General features: G+C 42.2%; 1 protein-coding gene across 1 annotated transcript in view; it reads right to left on the bottom strand.

Annotated features, from left to right (window-relative positions):
• mei1 (meiotic double-stranded break formation protein 1) overlaps nucleotides 1-21,438 on the bottom strand; it is a 55,435-nt gene that overhangs the window by 14,748 nt on the left and 19,249 nt on the right. The window contains 13 exon segments of the mRNA XM_029437794.1: nucleotides 158-268; nucleotides 957-1,073; nucleotides 5,009-5,186; nucleotides 6,073-6,204; nucleotides 6,381-6,566; nucleotides 7,250-7,400; nucleotides 8,450-8,630; nucleotides 12,113-12,210; nucleotides 12,799-12,859; nucleotides 17,603-17,714; nucleotides 18,146-18,293; nucleotides 20,332-20,423; nucleotides 21,089-21,203. Of these exon segments, the coding sequence (XP_029293654.1) occupies nucleotides 158-268; nucleotides 957-1,073; nucleotides 5,009-5,186; nucleotides 6,073-6,204; nucleotides 6,381-6,566; nucleotides 7,250-7,400; nucleotides 8,450-8,630; nucleotides 12,113-12,210; nucleotides 12,799-12,859; nucleotides 17,603-17,714; nucleotides 18,146-18,293; nucleotides 20,332-20,423; nucleotides 21,089-21,203 (1,682 nt within the window).

Below are 21,438 nucleotides of genomic sequence, written 5' to 3'. Positions count from 1 at the left end.
TCTTAATGCTGCATGCTTGTCAAGGTCAGCCTATCGCCTCTCGACAGAAACAGGCAGAGGGTGAAGACTCAGAGTGTGTGAAAGATGCAACACGTCAAGAGGGAAAGAGTAAAACACACACGAGGAGATAGAGAGACGCAGAGAGTGTGTGTCTAACCTCTGTCAGTGCAGTGTGCAGGGGACAGACTCAGGCAGCAGTACAGGTAGCTGAGGGCAGGCAGCAGACTCCCTGTGTCGGTAGGCTTCAACCTCCCTGCTATATTACTCACTGACACACATTCAAACACACACAGATTCAAGCCATGATGGCTTACTTAATATTTTATCTGCAGTGCTCTCAAACGACACAAGAGAATGTAAAATGTAACACGCTGAGCTTCTCTAATTTACTGCCTGGCACGTCACGTCTCCCACCTGTCGGTAAAGACTTAATTAATGTGATCCGCCAGTGAAAATGTCAAAGATGAAGAGCTGGAAAACATAACTACCAACACAGAATGAGGTCCCACTCATGCAGTAAAAAAAAAGGCACAGAGGGGATAAGGGGTGTGACATTAAGGCAAAAAGAAAATGTGAAAGTGTGACTCTAATCATAAGTTGGAATTTATCAGACATGTCTAGTACGTTTCTGAGCCGCTTTTTCATCTGCAGATCAGCGGCAAGCACTCCCCTGTTGAAATAAGTGAGATCTCCACTTACGAAGGAGTATAGGTGAATGCGGAGGGAGGTGAGAGCCTGTGTTGAATATAGATATGCTTTATTGCTTTACGAGATGATTACGTGTCATGTTAGTGCCTGTGTGAACGAGGGACATACTGAAGTAACAGGCATCCTCTGCCTCTAATGTAGGGCGTGTGTTTGATTATGTAGAGTAATGTAAACTGTGTGTGCTAATAGATCAGGGGAGCGGGGAGTTACGCTCAGTGCGACCTGCCAGCAGCACCTTTTAACCTCACCGTGGTAGAGCAGCTTGAAGTGCACTCCGTCCATCTTACTGTGGGAGGAAGATGAAGGCGGGTCACTCGCCTCCATCACACGAAGCAGCTTCAGCACCAGAGGGAGCGAGTTCACTGCTAAACAAAGAGAGAGAGAGAGAGAGAGAGAGAGAGAGAGAGTGCGACCGTAAACACAAATGTGCAAAAGATCGGAGAGAGACAGGCTGACAGATATAAATATATAAATACGAACAGAGTGGAAGTGCTGTGAGGGAGGATGAACTTTATGAAACAGTGAGAAGAGGGAAGAGAAACAACAGCGTGTGATGTGTGTGAGAGAGAGATAGAGAGGGATGATGGAGTGGTGCAGGTAAGAGACCGCTTGAATTAGCATTTCATACCGCAGTGAACAACAACACTGAAACCTGAGGTTCCCCGAGTGGTTTTTCATAAAAAGCCAAAATAGACGACATTGTTCAAACTGACACTATTCAAACAGTGATAAGGAATCTCTTAAACAAGTGAGAGCATCTTATAGGACTTTGAAGCTCTGGTTTAGTAACAAGGGGTAGCTGGGGTAGTAAGCGCCTCTTACTCAGAAATATAAAGAGCTACCCTGCACACTTTAAACAACAATATTCTGGATCCAGATTTATGGGTGGAAGAGAGAGCAGGAAGATCAGACAGAGCAGTCATCTACATACTTCCTTCGCCCCTGTAGTGCATTACATTAAAATGTCTCCCCGGAGGATGCCGCTGCATTAGATCCTAATATAAAGTTTATATTAATGCAAATTACAGTGGGCTGAACTAGAACACGTGCACGGATAACGGTCTGCAATCCCCGCAGGGCCCGGAAGGAGCAGAAAGTAGGCAGAGGCTTAGCACAGCAACAGTTTCTGAACCTCCAGCTGGCACTCTGGTGTGCCCTTCAGCTGCTTGTTAACCTGGTCCAGTGTACAGACATTATACCACCATCTGGCAGACACCTCCGCCAAAAGCATCCGATATGCATGAGTGGAATTCACAGTATACCACGGAAGTGAACCATGAGGGAGCGTTCATGTCTGACCTTATTTGGGCAAGACAGCTTTTTTATATATAAAAAAAATCTAGCAAACACTGAACACCAAAAAAAGTCATCGTTTAGAAATAAACTTCATTCGGGAGTCAACTAGATAAACAAGCATCTTATTTCCCACCGTCTGCACTGACGCCGGGAGGATTAATGGTTCTCCTCTTCCAACATTAATCAGAAACGACAAGCGTTCTGTTGCTATTATTTGAATCCAATTTAAAAACAAGCGAGTTTTAAGAGAGACTTTGTGATTACACTTCAGTTAAACCAAGTTTGCCTGGCAGACCAGACAGAGGAAATAGCGGCACATCATGCCACAGTCACACAGTATCAGCATTCTTACTTGGTCATCAATGAACTGTATCTATACATTCAATCCAACATGACCTCCCTGTGTTTGTCCTGATAAAAGTGTCTCTGAGTAAGACAATGAACCTTATCGGGAGCATTTTGCATAATGTGCAGAATTTCCCTGTCTCTCAACGTGCTCCGTGATCAGCGCGCCTTTAATGTCGTCGTTATAATTCAGTGCAGTTTGAACAGTTTTTACAACCGTCAGAAAGAAAATGCTGCTGCGGAGAATGGCCTAACAAACATAACGCGACGCCGGAATTCTTTCAAAATGATCCAATATGTGAGAATAATTAAACTAAGTGCTCTCCATTATGTTGCAGAAGAACATCATGCCAAATGGACCTATTAATCCATGCACATGGCTTCATGGAGGTTTTATTGCTGTGTCGAGCATTTTGTTACGTTCACATCATTATGTAAATTCCCTTTATCATTTGTCGGCCTACTCGGATCAAGTTTTGGGGGATGAGGATTAATACGTTTTTATACAATAATTAGAGGATTTGAAAGAATTAATTTCTATAATCTTAATATAGAAGAGTGACACAGACAAACACACCTCTCAGCACATGCTTTGCCAATTTATAAAAGTTGGCTTGAAACATTTGACATGCTTTTTGGTGTGCCAATGAAAGTTTTGCAAGTTTCAGTGACAATTTTCAATCCCACTGTTACTCATACTTTATTTATGGCCAGCATTTTCTCCCGGGAGGAGTGTAGACACGCAGGAGTTGCTTCCAGCCTCCTCAGACTCTTCTTTTCACGTGTCAGCGAGGAGCCTACGGCCAAGCCAGAAGGTCCAGACTCCAAAAACTATCAATAAGCAAAACTTGGCACTGAATTAATAGATTTCATTTTGTATTTCTGTATTTTTATCGGTGTGGTAAGGCAACATGAAACACTGATGGAATTGATAAGTTTGCATTATTTAGTTTAACAAAAATGATATCTTCGGTATCAAAACGTTTGAATAATGAACTCTTTGTATTTCCAGTCCCCACAGTAATCTCCTAAATTGAGTTGCAAATTGTTTTCTTGTAATGTTTTGGTCTCATCAAATGTCTGTTGTGCGGCGTGTGTGAGGTACACTTTGTACTGGGAATTATGTGGGTTTAACTAAAAACTAATTAAAAAATAACCTTTCAGTCAACATGAAGATACAAATGTCCGTCTGAGACCGAACTGTCCAGGTGGCTGCTGGTGTTGGCTTTTACTATTAATGATTCAAGTAAGACACCACTACTTCCTAAGTGAATCTATAATGTGACACAAAACATTGATTACATTTAAAAATAAATGTATTTATTAATGTTTGTATTGCTATTGTTTCTGGTTACACAGAACCAGAAACGTAGAATGTCAAAATCAGAATTGAGTATTCAACTAAGCCGTGTAATAATTAAGTTTACTTGTCAGTGTTTGCTGCGTGGACAGAATGGATGGTGCAATTATTCTTTTACATCACTCAGCGTAGGAGTCCACTGGGTAAACATGTGAGTGCAGTGTGTGTAAGCGTGTGTGTGTGTGTGAGCTTGTTTTGAGCAGGGAAGAGAACATTTCATTAAAAGCTGTCATTTACTATGCGAAAGTATTAATACGTTCGACTAACAATTAACCCCCACAGGAAGAAACAGTGTCCGCCGCATCATAAAGAGTCCACTCAGGGAGGAAACAGAAGCATTAACCATCAAGTGTAACCAGCTGTATCTGTGCTTAAAGATAGAACTGGGCGTCAGTTGGGAATTGGTCTTGATGTATGATTGTGAATGGAGCGGTATATATAGAAACATGAATGTATTACTGCATTCTGTGGCCCTGAGAGTCAGAAAGTTATAAAAGGTATTTGTGGGAATCCTTGAATCTAAATGTGTTTTAAGTGAAGGACAAAGCTGAGAGGTTTGAAACTGAGAATTGATTACATATTTCAGGAAGAATAAGGGAACGGTAACTCCGGAAAGGGTTTAACGAGTCAGCAAGGCAGAGATCAATAAGCTTTCAAACAACAACTGGCGCTTTTATGGCCCATGAGGAGGTTAACTCGTACAGCGGTACTACTTTGATCAGTGGGATTTTAATTAGTAAAAACAATATGTCTGTGCGTGTGCGTGATTATGCCTGCATGTGTGGGTAATGTGGTATTTGTTTCCATACAGATGTGAAGAGCTCCAACAATAGAGACCGTGTGATGATTCCCAGTGCAGTTTACTCAAAGAGCGTTCTGTTGTCAAAAGTTGGGATCACGCGTAATATATTCAAAACTCCCTGATGATGCACATTCATTTCAAATGAGAGAACCCATCACTGCACTGCAGGTGCATGAAGCTGTCATAAGTGTTTTGTGCCGTGTGCTTCGTCGCTGCATTTCCTATAAATTGCTAGTAAATCAAAACAACTTTCCTCACCTCTCCACGAAGCTTTCCTGATCTAAAACATTGTCAGACAACTTCTTAAATTGTAACACTGCAGTGTCTGATTTTTTCCTCCATTACGGTACAACTCATCTCATCCATTTCAATAAACTTCAGCCACGGGAAAGTTTCTTTGTAATCGGCACAGATCTTCGCCTCAAAATAGTTTTTCTCTCTGCGTGCAACATCTATTTCTATAATACTTTTACTGTATACATCGTTATGGCTCTTACCCTGTGCAGTGTGTCCATGGCCCATGTTCTCCACACTGTGCTTCTGTAATGCCTGCAAGAGGGCTGGCCTAAGATTGGCACACAAGTCAGCCTCATAGTCTCTTTGACTACGCAAAAGAACTTCCAGCACCCCCAGAGCTCGCCCTGCCAGGGGGGCCTCCCTGGTGCAAACCATGTCCTGCAGTCATAAAGACAGACGCAGTTAGAATAGTTTCATGTGCCAGTAATTGTCCTAATACAGTTAAACCAGCCAGGTAATCAACGCAGGTTAAAGCGATCGGATCGTGAATGAATGATTCACAATCTTTTGCTACGCCGATATTAACTATTAAGATGATATAGCAATGATCTGCAGAGTCTGCACCCTGCTGCGCATTTAGAGAAGTTTCTGATTGAGCGGAGAGTCCACCCGGTGAGCCTGTCAATCGGCACGAATGAAGAGTGAATTTTAAATCCTTCCATTACAATCCCGTTTGCCTTCGCATCTTTTTCCATGATCCGACACTCCGCATCTTGGCTCTCCATATGCCTGCTTGCCAAAACATAGCTCTGCGCTTTATAAGAGCAGTCAAGGATATGGATATGATTTAGATTGTGTTGTTAAAGATAAGATAATAATGTTAAACGGAACATAGCGCTGTGATATTGCACTCTGTTGAATAGAGGAGACAATAAATAAAATGTTCACATTATTATATAAATGATTATTCATGTGACTTTAACTGCATTGCTTGCAAAGAGCTTAAATATTTGCTTATTACAAAGCTCCGTCAATATTATCCCCAAATACAAGAAGTTCTGTTTTTCTTTGAGACTAAGTCGTCCATGCTGTCTCTTCCATGACATGCTTTGACGTAAACCCCCCCAACCCCCCCACCTATTGGAAGATATGAAAACAGAAACAATAGCCCAACGCTAACACAAACTATGAGTCTTATTGTTGCTACAGGTTAGTCCTAACTGGCTGTGAAACCCCGCAGCACATCAGGCAGCGTTTAGAAGTATCTTCACGTTAATGTGTCCAACTTAAATCCAAGCTCCTGTTTGGAGTCTCTGCTTCTCACCAGGAGGGTCAGCATGACGGCCGGGCACTTCTCTATCAGAGGCAGCAGCTCCATCGTTTCAGTGTCTGGCTCCTGATCCTGCCGCTCCTCTGCACCGTTTTCTCTCTTCTTTCCCTCCTCCTGTACGTGCGCCTGCGCCCAAAGACATCAAGTTTCATTTGTGAGAGGTCAAAGGGAATGAAAAGTTAAGAGTGAAATGAATTAGTGAAACTCGTTGGGAGTGAAAGTGTTTTTACTTGAAGCAGTAAAATGATTTATTGACGAACATGTGTAAGCGCGTGATAGAGGTGAAACAATCGCCCCCTCACCATGGTCTGCTCTGCATCTGTGTGCTGCGCTCGCTTTGTCAACCAAAGTTCCAAGACCAGGGGCCCAAACTTCTCTCTCAGATCCGGATATCGACAGATGAAGTGGAGAAGTGCAGGATGGTGAATGTAGAGCGAGGAGAAGCTTTGGCAGGAGGACAGGGCCTTGCTGATGCAGTTCAGAGGAGCCTTCAGTCGGACGGTAAAGAAAGATGGAAAAAGCACAAAGTACCGTCTTTGAGGTGAGCAGACCAACACAAGTTAAAAGGTTGTAAACCACCTTTGAAAACCATTATCCTCACGACACCAGCCCTCAGTCCCAGCAGGGAGTCTGCGGTAATCTACTTATTATACATATTCATAGTCAACTTATACTACGACGTGATGTTCGAAATAGAAGTACATTACTTAGAAACGTAATCAAAACGTGAGCGCGAGCTGTCGAGCTTTGATTCCGGGTAAACCGCGTCCTCCACATTAATGCTGCCGTGCATTAAACCGTGCAGCTCTAGCTCCAGTGCATGCTGTTCTTTCTCTGCGCACAGGAAGAACTACCCGTTGAACACCTTCATCTCGATGAAGTCTTGACGCTTTAATGTTGCAGCGCTTGTAGGTAAACCTATCTCACTGAATATGCCTTGAGGCGGACTACTTGTAAAGTTCAAAGGGATAAAAGGTACAACTGTTAGAAATACTGAATGATCTACGATGGTCAAAGTGTCATCACGGGAAAGCATTAAACACACGTTTCTTAACATATACCTTGATGCTGTTTCTCTACTCTGATACTTTTGTAAGTGGTTTGTTTTTCAAGTGTTTGTAAGTGACAGAAGAGTCTGTTGGGATTTCTGTGCGGTGAACTGATCAGTTACCCCTTGGAGGTTGGGGCTCTTGTCCCGAGTCACTGCCAGCAGGTAGAGGGCAGAGCGGAGCACGGAGCGAGGCAGAGCACAGCTGCCCTGCTCCTGCACTGAATGCAACAGCCACACCACACTGGAGAACACTGTCTGGTCGGGGAGGAGCCTGGATACACACACACACACCCCCACGCACATGCACAATAATGATATTTACTTAAAATATTACAAATACGCATATATGGGGTCAAATATTTACATTAGAATGTATACAAACACACACACACACAGACACTTCAATGCCAAACACACACACACATATATAATAATAATAAAGTGCACAAACACAGAAACTGTGTGCGAAGCAGACTGAGTGCCTCAGGGGCATGTTGATGTAACAAACTTGTTATCTCTCTTTGTCCCGCAGAAATACACACAAACAGTTTGAATGTATAGCAACACACGGAGTGGCACGCACGCGCAGCGACAGATCTTTTCTCCGAGCACACACTCAGCACTCCCGCGCTATGTAAATATCTGGCCACAGCTCCCATTAATCTTAACGAGACCACACAGTGGTATGGAGAGGCTTTAATCCCCTTCCCTGGGGGGCAATGAACAGCCGAGGTTCCACAGAAGGACAAATTAAACTTTCCATAGAAGCTGACGTATCTCTGAGGTCATAAAATATGTACTTAAGAACGCCACTGATGGGCCGCAGTAGAGCTGCTGGAGCAGAGAGAACACCAGATATACATCGTCTGGTATTTTGGTTATTTTAAAACTGTGATAAACTCAAATGTTGTCTTTTCTGCTCTGGAGCATTGTGAAGAAATGTGTTACTTTTTAATTATTTACTTCAACTTCAAAAACTGTCTTTGTTTGGTCATAATATAAAATGAATGAGTACCTTTTTCACCAGTCAAATATTTCTTGAAGCAGCGATAGCCATCATACTGTACTTTATCGATTCTTTAAGCACATGAAACTCTGCAGCAGTACCGGGAACAAGTGTTTAGAATTTGTATCAGCGAAAAGCTTTTTACCGATGATGAAATATTCATTGGTTCATTCCATCTTCACAACAATACCAGCTCAGAGCAAGATTTCCCTTTCTAATAAGCAACATGTTTGCAAAGCCAATTACTATTCTGACTTTTCAATTATTTAAAAATATTGAAACGTTACAAATCGAATTGCGAGTAAAGAAGTTACCTGTCTCCTTGCTGCAGGGCGAGGTGTAGTATTATCACCAGACAGTACTGGGTGGCCCGTGGTCCTTTATATTCACACAGCTGGAGCCCCGGGGCATCACACAGCAGAGCGGGCCAGTCTGACAGACGACAACACAGAGAGGGAAGGTTGTAGAGCAGAAGATTCTCTACCTCCTCAACATCTGGGGGGTGAGCAAGGAGATAGAACCGAAAAGAAAAAGGATTAATAATCAATGATAGAAACAGGAGAAAGTTACAGGGTTAGAAAGAGACAAGAGAAGAAAGAGGAAAGCATATGGATGAGGGAGAGAGATGGATGGAGTGAAACAGAGCAGGCGAGGCCCTGAGGCCTCATTTACAAGGGATCATTACTCACCAAGTTTTTGTTTACGACTAAAACCAAACTAAAGCTGAGGATTCTGGAAAAAATATCTGATGGCGAAAACGAGAAATCTACACTGATTTCACACTTTTCCAATAATCTATGTTGTATTCAGACAGAAAGCCAAAATCCATCATTAACCAAGCTCTGGACGTCATGCATGCTTAAATTACATTTTTATAACATTCTTTGAAAAGCTATATTCCCTAATATAGCAAAGTCAAAGAAGGTTTTTTCCCCCCATAAATGAGGTCCCTTAAGAATAGGAAACCAAGATGAAAAACAGCATGTGGAATGACGGGAATAGCACGAGAGGAAACAGTAAGAAGGAGAGTGAAACTACAAGAGACTGGACGACAAAAACAATACATGTAACTGAACAATACTGTATAAAATGATGGAGAGAGAAAAAAAAGACATAGAAGAGATAGAGGCGAGCGGGGATGTGAAGCACAGCAGGGAATTCAGATTTTTTCTCTCTCTCCGAAACTGCTAAAAGAGCCGGATTATCTGCACCGAAGCGTTGCCTCCATCTCTGAGTGATCTTCAGGGAACTGGGGAGGGAGGGAGGAGAGAGAGAGAGAGAGAGAGAGACAGAGAGAGAGAGATAGAAAAATGAGATGCAGTTTATAAAGAACTGAAAGAGAACACAGAAAGAGGAAACCGAAAAGAAGACCATGGCACTGAATAAAGAAAATGCTGCTGTGCAATGCACCCTCATGCAGGTCAGGAGAAAAATCAGTCTATTTTTACCTTTAATCGAGGAGTGAGGGAAGAAACGACACCATATGCAGTATACTGTACGAGGGCAGAGCAAAGAAAAGAAAAGGAGGAGCAGGGAGATGTCAGACGGGGGTATGGGTCACTGATGCACGACTACACAAGAGGCTATAAAGCCTCAGGACGGTCTGGAGGGAGGGAGACTATCAATCAGCCAGAGAGGGAAACAAAGTGAAGAAGGGAATGGGAGTTGAAGAAATACAGAAAGAGGAGGAGAGATTAAATATAAACAGGGACCAGAAGGGGAAAGTGGCCAAGGCAGCGAGCTCTGTGGTCTGGAGGGACCAGTGTGGAGAAAGAGTAAGAAATAAATGGTATTGTTTAGAAAGCACACAAAGAATGAGGAGAAGGGCACCGGGCACTGATGAAGCTGTCCCCTCCCGGGAACTGGGGGGGAGAGAAGAGAGGCATAGAGAAGAATAGGCCCCGGGACGAGAGAGGGAGAGAGAGAACACAGCAGAGGATGGACATATGAAGACGATGAGAAGGGAAACAACAGATGGGAGGAAGACAACAAACAGAGCTACAAAGCAGGCTGCAGTTACATGTTGCCTCTGGTCAGGCTCAGGACAGAGGAGAGAGGAGAAACAGTTTCATCAGACTGCTATGCAAAAGCAGAAACGATGCACTTTAAACTAGGCATCCAGGCGCGTCTCCCTCTCTCCTTTTTTTCATCTGGTACCGTATCTAACTTTAGTGGATCATAACGTATCAGGTATGGAATTAATCTGCAGATGCTCCGGTTCAAAATGTGACCAAACCTTTCTTTAGATGTCGGTTTTTGAGCCGCAACAAAAAGGCCAAAATGTGACCTGCAGAGGTTGATCAGCCAAAGACGGTATAAAGCAGTCAATAAAATAGGTGTTTACAAAACATTGAGAATTAACGCAACCACAAGAGGTCCTTGAGCATACGGTCATAAATGTTCACAAGAAATATTAGGCAGACGGGTCCCGTAATACACACACACACACACACACACACACACACACACACACACACACACACACACACACACACACACTGGCTTATGTCTGACGGAGATAAAAATCACAACATTTATACAGCAATATCAGATAATTATTAATTAACACACAACACAAGACAGAGAGGGAACAGCATGGGGAAGTGAAGCAACACAATTAAAACATGTTCAATTCTGTTTACCGAAGTTGTAAATCCCAGAAATATCCAACAGCAAATGGAATTGTAAAATGTAAAATTCAAGACGAAGAAAAATGAGACAAAACAAGAGGCTGAAACAGAAACAGAAACACATAAGGGTGACGAAAGGAAGGAAGACAGGAGAAGGAACAAACACAAGTCTAACTCCGCAGAATCTTTTATTCAGACAAAAACACACAAACACTTGCTCTCTCATCTCATTAGCTCAAAGACTTCTTTTACTCAACTCGGGTCTCAATGTCTCCAGGGAATACTGAATACTGCCTTTTCCAATCAAACATTTCTTACGTTTCATTTTCGGGGGAAGTTACAGGGATTAGGAGGGAAACATTCAGTTTTTACTCACTTACAACCTCAATCACCTTAAGTTACTTTTCTTAAACATCAATGACTTCAGTCTCACGTAATCAGAAGGCATTGCTCCTTTAATAGGTTTTTATCCCTGGTGTCACAAAGTTCATTGACTTTTAAGAGACTAACAGTCAGCAAGCAAACAGCTCAGTGTTCAATTCAAGGCCATTTTACACATTCATCAAGTTTACAGTAAACACATCTGGGACCTTTTCCTTAATTCTAGCCTGAGCTATTATTTAGTGCCTTTACAAACACTTTTATAAAATGACATCGTCAGCTTGTTTATTGAATGTGCAGGCCGAGATTCAGACCCCTGAACAATGTTTCATTTAAGAGAACAGACGTCTCTATGAGGGATGAGAATCTTGTTTAATGTTATTGATGTTTAAAGTCAACATAAAGACGGAGGAGAGGGAGGAGAGGGAGGGAGGGGGCCTGAGCAGGCTAGAGAAACAGAGCATGCAACAAAAGAGAAACTGAAATGTAACTTTATTTAGTGTAATATATTTTTATCAGTATATGATTCTATAGAAATAAATGCTTTTTTCCCCCTTCTGCGTAAATTCTAAATTTCGTTTAATTCATTACATAAATGCAACATAAAGTCCCCTGGGAACCTGTCTAACGGAGGTTAAGATGGTGTTCAATGACACCAAAAGTCATGGTGAAACTTACCGAATTGTATTTTAGCTGTCGAAAAGAAACGATTGGACGACTGACCAGACCTCACCTTCTTTTACACATAACAAACAAATCTTGCGAGCATTATCAACAGTTCTGTTGGACACTTCAACAGTGTCGCATGACATCATTGCTGGGAAACAACAGGGTTTCACTGACACTCATGTAGCTCTGAGAGTGATGCAAGTGTTAGTGAGTGTGTGTGTGTGTGTGTATGTGTGTGTGTGTGTGTGTGTGTGTGTGTGTGTGTGTGTGTGTGTGTGTGTGTGTGTATTTGCATACCATACTGGCAGGAGCTAGAAGCAGGGTCTGACTGGAAGAGCAGACACATACTGAGTTTCTGTAGAAAACCACAGCAAGATGAATTCAGATGTGGGTGCCTGAAATAATTGGTTAGAGGGAGAAATACACAGAAAAGTCAGTAAAAAAAACATGGAACAGGCAGTCAAAAGAAAGCGGGAAGACTGTAGAAATAGAGGGAGAATGAGGGCACCTGAGTCACACTGAGTACAAATCTCACACAATGCACGGTCAAAACAGTGAAGAGTGAACTGTGACACACAGGACAGGATGTGCCTTGGCTGAGATCTTTCAAATATGAAACATAGACACGGCATGGTTCAGTTTCATTACAGCTCAGAGCAGGAGGGGCCGACTGAGGCAGACACGCTCATGACCACAGACACACACATATACAGTAAGCTTTGAAGCTGCAGATCCGTTGCTCTGAGACCAACACGCTGCTGAGAAGTCTGGCTTATTGGAAAAAAACAAGACTCAGAAATGACAGATGCCTTCATTGGAATTATCTGCCTCACTGTTGAATGTGCCCCGACAGGGTATGATACTAAGAACTCACCACACACAGCTACACTTTGTAGACAGCAGGGCTTTGTTAATTGTGTGTGTGTGTGTGTGTGTGTGTGTGTGTGTGTGTGTGTGTGTTGGGTTATCCTGTTACACTGTACCTGTTCCCTGCACAGAGGAGCCCTTTGTGTTCCAGAGGCAGCCTGTAGAAACCAGAGGACGCTAGAGGGAAGAGGAGAATAAAGGAAGGATGAGACAGGGAGAAATGAGAAAGGGGAACAAGATGGTAAATCAAAATACTGTTTTTATATTATATTAGTATATATAATAATATTTATTTATAGAGCACTTTTCATACACTAAAAAGAACACAAAGTACTTCACAAAAATAGATAAATAAAATAAAAAACTATACCAACACACCCCCTCCCAATGCATAGACAGCAACACATAACTCTGGGAATAATTAAAACACGCAACACCAACAGAACTCCATAAACACGGGACTGGTTAAAACAAGACTACATGAAACTCCATTATCAGCCAAACTAAAAAGGCGGGTCTTGAGTCGGCCCTTATAAGTATGAACACTCTCTGCCGCCCTCAGGTATTCTGGGAGGCCGTAGTAATAAAAAGATGCCTCACCGTGGGTCTCTATAACACTAACACAAGGTTTACACAGTAGAGAGACACCTGTCATCATTGTGACAGAAAGGCAAAGACCTCCAAACCTTCATGCTTTAATCTCATATTAGTTTTCAACCTATCCCCCACACACACACACACACATTATATTCTAAAAATAGGATCAGGGGGGGAAAGATGATCACTTCTCCACATTGGAGGTAATGGGACAGCAGTCTTATTTTAACTCTATGGGGAAAAGAAGCTATATTGTAAACTGTACTTAATGTCTTGGCTGTTTCAGTGGTGCAGCGAGAGGGAAGTTTTAATTTCATAACGCTACCTAACTCACTGTCTTGTGGACTCATGCCAAGGTACGGCTCAGCCAAATCAGCAGAAAGTTCCTGTTCTGCTTTCTTAAGCGCTTGCAGCGTCAATATAAGTGTCCTTTTAAAGCCACCACACTGGCTTGTCTCGATGCCCAAGGCGACATGTTTCCTGTCAATTATTGAGGCTCATCGTGTGGAGCGTCAGCTTTGGACAGATTGCTCAGTTTTCCCCCTACAGTCATATGAAATTCCATCCAGTCCACATTCAGGCCTTCCCGTCATCTTTAACGAGAGCCTAATCAACATGTTGTTATTTCTGCTGCTTTAAACGCCGTAACATATTGATTTCAGCTTTGTGAACATTACCTAACCACAGAAACAGAAAGGTTTCGATGGTTCGGAGAGCACAATCTGTTACGAGTTACAATTAAGTTTATTGCTTTATATATGATTAGCTGGGAACTGAGCTTAATAGTATAATTGCTTCTGCTTAGACATTTAAGGATTTAAATTGAATGTATTATAAGCAAGGTCATTTAATTGGCAAATCTGCATTACGACTGCAGGCTTCTTTAGAAATATGCTTGATTAGTACGATGTTTTGTATTCACAGCATGCGGTCTGGACACTCAGAGCCTTTAGTTTCACCGTTTTTCTAGTTACCAGCAGTTTGTGCAAAGCCGGCAGTAACCAGACTTAAAAGGCCGGTCTAATTTAAAAACATGAGCGGTGTGGGCTGTCAGTGTGCCAGCCTCTCATCACAGTTTATTAGAACTTTATCTTTACATTTTCAGTTCCCCACTGAGGCAGATCAAGGCATTTTTTAACTCATCTGTATTGGCTATGTTGAGCACGAAACTAAACCCAATCTTTTGTTTTACGACAGCTACTATTTTAAATTGTAAAATGAAAGCTGTCCAACCACTTGTAATGTCTGCAATGCCAGCATTTCACGAGGCAGCAGTAACAGAGCTGCGTTCAATACTACTCAACGAAATACAATCAGTTCAATCAAGTAGCTCAGGCAAAGAACCGAAACAACAAACACTCAAAGAGACTTTTAAAAGGAGAGAATTTCCTTCAGGACATGGACGAGGACAAAAAGATTAAAAACAGGGTAATTGAATTCATCCCTTTGGACCGGCCAAACCATCTTTGTGAGGTTTTGCAGCCCTAAACTACATGTACCGGTACTTTACAACAAGGTCTGTGCCCGCCTGCGACATCAGATGTTATTGGCAGTTAGTGACGCCCTATTCAGTGTCTTCCTCTCAATATATTCTTTGTATATATATCGATTGTTTTTCCGGGGGTATTTATCAAGTGTCACCTTACACCAGGGGTGCCAACACCTTTTTGGCTTGCGAGCTACTTTAAAAATGACCAGGTCCAAGTGATCTACCTGTATTAAAAATGCTGCGACGGGGGGGGGGTGCGTAGTTCACTCCTCTCCTTTCCTCCGCTATGTCTCTGTCTATGTGTGTGCGCTTGTGTGTGCCTGTGGGAGCGAGCGGAGGGAATGTGAACGCGTAAGGCAAGATTAAAAAAAAAGAAAAAGATATATATATTTATTTATTTTAACGGTGCGCGATCTACCCGCACTACACTCGCGATCGACCTTTTGGGCACCCCTGCCTTACACCATTGAATTTGTCACTCATGATGATCATTATGAATGCAAAGCTGTATGTATTTCTACATCACAATAGATTCTCCGCTCACATGATGCAGTCATGTGACCACATGGTGTGTTTATCTTGGATGTCAACTTCAGTCCGGTGAAGAGCAGCTGGGCTCGAAACGTCAACTAGGTGCAATAAATGAGTGAACGTTGGAGCCACGCAGTGTGCAGGCATTTTATTTGTTTCTCATGATCTACTCACTATCAGCTCAGCACCTGCCCTATTTGAATAGGCACATCCGCAGACATTTGAAGTTTCGATGTTTGTCATTGTGTAGCCTCACTGCACACTGCATTGTATGCTCATCAATTTCATGGGTCTCAGAGCACGTAAAATAGGCAAGCGATGAGATGCTGAACACTTGGGACAATGCAAGAAAATATGAAACAAGCGATGGATGATACGGGAGTACCAACACCAACGCAGAGACGCTTCAGGGGGTCTGCTTTCTCAGCGCAGCATCATAGACACCCCACGTCAAAACACAGCAAGCAGCAGCCTTGAAAGAAGAGAACAGATTGTAGCAGAGAGTGAGACAGAGACAGGGTCTGTCAGCAGCTCTTCAGACGCGTAGTTACCTCGCAGAGCAAACAATCCCGGGGTCAGACCATTCATTACAATACTGGAGGGCACATACTACACAATTCCCCTCACTGGCTGCTACTGCATCCACGTTTCTCTCTGTGCCCGCTGCACAATCGTGGACAGCGAGAGACTCTTTAGTGCAGTCTTAAATGTCATGAAGAAGAAGCCGCTGTCTGCTAAGGCTGCAGTGAACCTTTACTTCATTTTTAATCTAAAGTGAAGGAAAAGCTCCTGGAGCAGCTCCAATAACAGCACTTTAAGATCTGGCCCTCCTGGATTACACATTATTATTTAGATATTCAGGTTTTACTGTAATGCTGCGACTCCAATAAGAAGAAACTGATGTTGTTTTGTTTTCATCCGATACACCACTTTTAATGCTACACGAAGCAGAGTTGTGATTTGTATCTGCTGTGACTGTGAATGTTTAAGTTAAGCTATTACACCACTTCAAAGTGGAATTGTTATTAAATCACTCATTTTAAAGTGTTCTAGTTTTATTATAATGCTGCACCGAGTGGAATTGATAAGATCTATTTATAGATAGTTTGTTTACTTGGTTATTTTGTTTAAAAATAATAATAAATGAACACCAATGCTGCACTAAGTGGAATTGTGATGAGGGCCACATAAAGAAATGAATGTGTTCGCTTACTTTGTTATTTAAAAAACCCCACTCAGGAACAGCTTGTGTGCAGGCATTTCTTTCATAATGCATGGCAAAGCTATTCACTTGTCAAGTATATACATTGCATTGATTTTTAATAACTATGATGTACTTGAAGTGTGCACTGTGCAGCTGTACCATCTAGGAATATAGAAGCATCCGATCGGGACTCGGTATTGGCAGGAATTTAATATTAAATGACTCGGATCGGGATCAGTGGCAAAAACAAATCTTGATCGGGACATCGCTATCCACCAGGCAAACAATATTTTTCCATGTGAAGAAGTTTTTTAATTTGACATTGATTATGCCAAATGAAGGCAGCAGGAGATGTGTTATATTATTCAATAGGACTGTTTAAACCCCTGTTATAAAATACTGCAATAACTATAACATTTTAAGCCCTATATAATATTCCCCTAATATCCATGTCAAAACCTAAAACACATCTGGAAGGGTTTAGTGATTTTAAATTGAAATACTTCTCTGTTATTGTTAGTATTGTATTTCATGACTTTATCCAACTTAACATAAGTTCATAATAATAATAATAATACTTTTTTCACACGCCATCACTGTAATATTACGGGGGTTGGCAGCCCAGACCTCCAGAAAAGGAAAAAAGAGATTTGTGCTGAGACTGCACTGGTCAAAGCGAACCATTGAAGGCAGATTATTCACAGGATACCGTGCGACCCTGCGATGTGTGCCAGCACCAAGGAGAGAACACACACTGCCAGTCTGAATGTATGTTACCGAAATCTAGTGGTGTCGGTATTTCAAAAATGTAAATATATGTTAATAATACACATATGATAATATTGTGTTGGCAGATGTTAGGCCTTGTGGATTTTTGTCTTATCAGTTCATCTGGATGCCTTTTTCTTTACTATCCAATATGTTCATTGTTATGTTTGTACGCTTTTGCACAGTTATGGTTACAGACTCCCTCTCCACCGAACTACACTACAAAAAAACAAAAAAAAAACTAACTTTTTTTTCTCATCTCATCAAATATAATATTGAGACAGTCAAAACATGGGACACTTGATGTTGACAGTGTTGGTGCTCAACTCACCGAGCTTATCTGCAAAGACGGGCATGAGAGACGGAAGCAAGGTGAACTGGGAGGATAGGATGGAGTAGAAGTACTGCAGTATCTGAGCGTTGGGTGCATGCGCACACATCTTCTACACACACACACACACACACACACACACACACACACTCAGGAAATCACAGACAAATAACCAAAACAAAAACCGAGAACAATTTCTTCTTGTGTGATTGATTTTTAGCCTGAAAAGAACCAACTTTAGGAAAACACAACATAAAAAAACAATTACTAGCACTCCAGCAGAGATACTGATTGATAGGCTCAAATGTCCATGTGTACACAAAACTAATGAAGACAGAGTCTGTGTGGCTGCGCTCATTAATAAAGTCATTTAGACATCATTGTCTCAAATGTTTGGTTACAAGTGTTTGTGTGTGTGTGTGTGTGTGTGTGTGTGTGTGTGTGTGTGTGTGTGTGTGTGTGTGTGTGACAGGGAGATAGAAGGTTAAGATGAGAAGATAATGAATCGGATCTGTGTGTGTGTGTGTGTGTGAGAGCTCTCACAATGACGGTGGGTATCCAGACAGAGTCGCAGCAGCGCAGCAGACATTTACACAGAGACTCCAGTGAGTCCTGAGCGCAGCTCTGTTTAGACGGAGCTGTGAACATGTTCTCCCTGAGAACCGGCTCTGCTGCACACTCCTCAGCCAACCTTGGAAACACACACACACACACCCACATAAACGCAAACATAGCCACTCACATACACACACAAAATCTACTGGTACACATTCATACCAAGAATTTTAATAAATTCCTTCATCTACATTAAAACTGAAACATTCTGCTGGTGGGCTAAAAATATTTTTTTATTCCTGGTATTCAATAATAATCACGTTTGGCATAATATCAGTGTTTCCCCAACCACTGTCTTGGAGGGGCGCTGCGCCCCGCCTGAAATTCAAAGTCTTTTTTTTTTCTTTCTCAAAATGTTGTAAAAACAAATCTTTTTTATTCACTACTCACATTGACAGGTGCTCTTTTATTAAATAAACTAAACGCTTATGCTATTGCTCTACCACACACACACACACACACACACACACACACCTACAGAGCGGAAGAAAGGAGAGGGGAGAACTAAATAGAAAGCGCGAACGCTCAGACTACTGGTTTACATGAATAACTGCAGTAAATATATAAAGAATATACACTGAAGAAAAAGAAAATTGTAATGTAATTAACATTTATTGTAAAAAAAAACTAAACAGAGACCAAAATTCACAGAACATCAAAAAGAATAGGCTTGTGTAATGTGTGTGTGTGTGTGTTCACACACAGGAGTGGCATTTTACCATCATGTCGGAGTGTGCCTTGCAAACGTAAGAATCACATTTGTAGCATGTAAGGCTTGTTTTATTATCTCTAGGGGCACAGAGCTTGCATCTCTTCCTTTTCTGGCCTGTCTTTGTTGGGGGAGGGCGGCCAGGGCAGCCTCTGGGGCTTGCAGACTCCTAACCAGACTGGTAGAGGCTGGTGTGCAGGGAAGGTGCTAGCGCAGTTGAATTAGAGGAGTCACCAAAGCTTTCCCAAGCTCTGCCAGGAAGAGTTTCCTCTTGAAACATTTCCCCTGCTTCCAGGTTGGGTTGATCGCTGCCCACACTACATATGCGTTGCATGCAGACACATCCAGGAAGTTGTGGAACACCACCACAGGCCAACGGGCTGTCATTCGCTTGTTTGACCGATAAACTCCTGCTAGAATCTACAGACCTATGTAGGCTTGGAGGTCTACCTGGTCCAATGCGCTCCACGTGTCCCCAAACACACGCCTCCCCTCCAGGTTTGTCATCTCCACTATAATTTCCTCAATGGATTTTGGTAAAAAGAGTTGGAAGCTGGACTTGATGTCATCCACACGAGATGTTGCAAACCGTGTTGGCCCTGGCGTCATCCTTACAATGTTTAACGTCTGTCCTGGGAGGATGAATACCATGTTGCCACGTACCATGTAGCAAGTTGCCACCCTTGGACTGGAATGTCACCTCAGGTGCCGGTTCTTCAGGTGCCTCTTCCTCAGGGGCCTCTTCCTCGCCATCTGTTGACTGGTCAGTCGCACTAAAGTCTTGATCGAAATCAGGATCGATGTTGTCTTCCATTTATGAGACATCCTCCTTTATTTCTGGGTCAACTGCAACTTCATCTGGTTCAAATATTTGGTCAAGAATCTCTCTGACAGATAATCACCTAATCGGTCGCCTACTCATTGTGCTCACAGAGTCAAATGAGAGCAAGGCACAAATAAAACCTGTGTGTGTGTGTGTGTGTGTGTGTGTGTGTGTGTGTGTGTGTGTGTGTGTGTGTGTGTGTGTGTGTTATCTGTTGGATGAAATTAATCTAGGGTTACCCATTCATTTCTAATGCCGGGAACACCATGGATGCAACAAAGTGACTAAACCACTCAAAATTCAATGAAAGTGGTGATCAGCAATTGTATATGTTCAAATGCCTACTCTGGAGGATATCATAAGGCCTTGAAGCATTCAAATGTAAAACAAAATATTTATGATTGATGAAAGTAGTAAATCGAACACAATAGGAGGGTTAAATGTAGTATTGATCATCAAACAACGAAAAAAACACCTAAAACTGAAGACTTTGTCTGTACGTTAGTGAATTAGTTTTTCTACTCTCACTATTCCAGTGATCACATTTAACTCCCTGAACATGTGACTGGACAATGTGCTGACCTGCAGGCTGCCTGAAAACAGACCAGAGCCTGGAGCAGAAACCCTTGAGACCTGGACGCCTGGCTTCTGGGGTCTGACCTCTTCAGACTCCTCTGGAACAGACAAAGATGGGGAGAAACAAAAGAAACAGGGTAAGAGAAGAGAGTTGATGTGGAGCATGACACAAGCAAAGTCACATCACGTCACAAAGAAAATAATCATCTTATGAAAACATAAAATTCAAATTCATTCTTCAAGGAAATCACTGAAGATTTATCTAAAACAATAAAAACTCCTCCATCAAAACAGATGCTGAGAAGTGAAAAGGTCCCATTGACACCCGGTATAAAGACAAATCTGTCTCTTTACATCTGTATTGTGCCTCAGTGTGACAGTAAAATACATTTATGTTTCAGGTTGGAACATGATTGCATGCCAGACAGACATGTCTTGCTGACAGTTGCGTCACTGTCCCTGTTACAGGTCTTCTACGATCTGAAACACAAGGCAGCGAAGGGAAAGCTAGGGAAAAGAAACAAACAGAGAAACACATTCATTCCTTCATGGAAGAATACGATTCCCTTTGATTGAACATGTCAATCATGAGGCTGCTGTGTGACACGTAGCTCGATAGCATCAAAGACAGATATGTTGTTTTTAACACTCTCTGGAGAATCACAGCAAGACAAAGTGTCAGAGAGACTGCACAGACAATTCTCTTCTTTAAACTTCTTTATTTTTTATATTTGTGGATCAAACCTAAAGAAAACGAACTCACAGAGATTCGACGATGAGCAGTAGAGGGTAGGGGCAGCTCAGAGAATCTGTGAGTGATGGCCTCAACCAGTCCCTCTATCTTCCCGTACAGCACCGGCCTGGACTGGTGGTTCATTCTGAAGAATTCAGAGTGGCAGCAGCAGAAGAAACAGCTGACATTGAACTACACACGGTATGATTGTTCTAGGTAGGCGGGGAGGATGGTGAAGGATCGAGACAGGCTGTAGCACAGAGGGGCATAATGTGCATTTCTAAGGGTTTGCCGGAAAGCTAAGCTCACAGGTGTCCTTGAAAAAGCACCTACATCAATATATGTACCAGTGTACCATGCGTCTGAGTCTGTATGTTTAC

This window comes from Cottoperca gobio, chromosome 8, assembly GCF_900634415.1.
Source record: "Cottoperca gobio chromosome 8, fCotGob3.1, whole genome shotgun sequence".
Lineage (NCBI taxonomy): Eukaryota > Metazoa > Chordata > Actinopteri > Perciformes > Bovichtidae > Cottoperca > Cottoperca gobio.
Note: the sequence above shows the minus strand (reverse complement) of the source record. Positions and strands in the feature narration are given on the sequence as shown.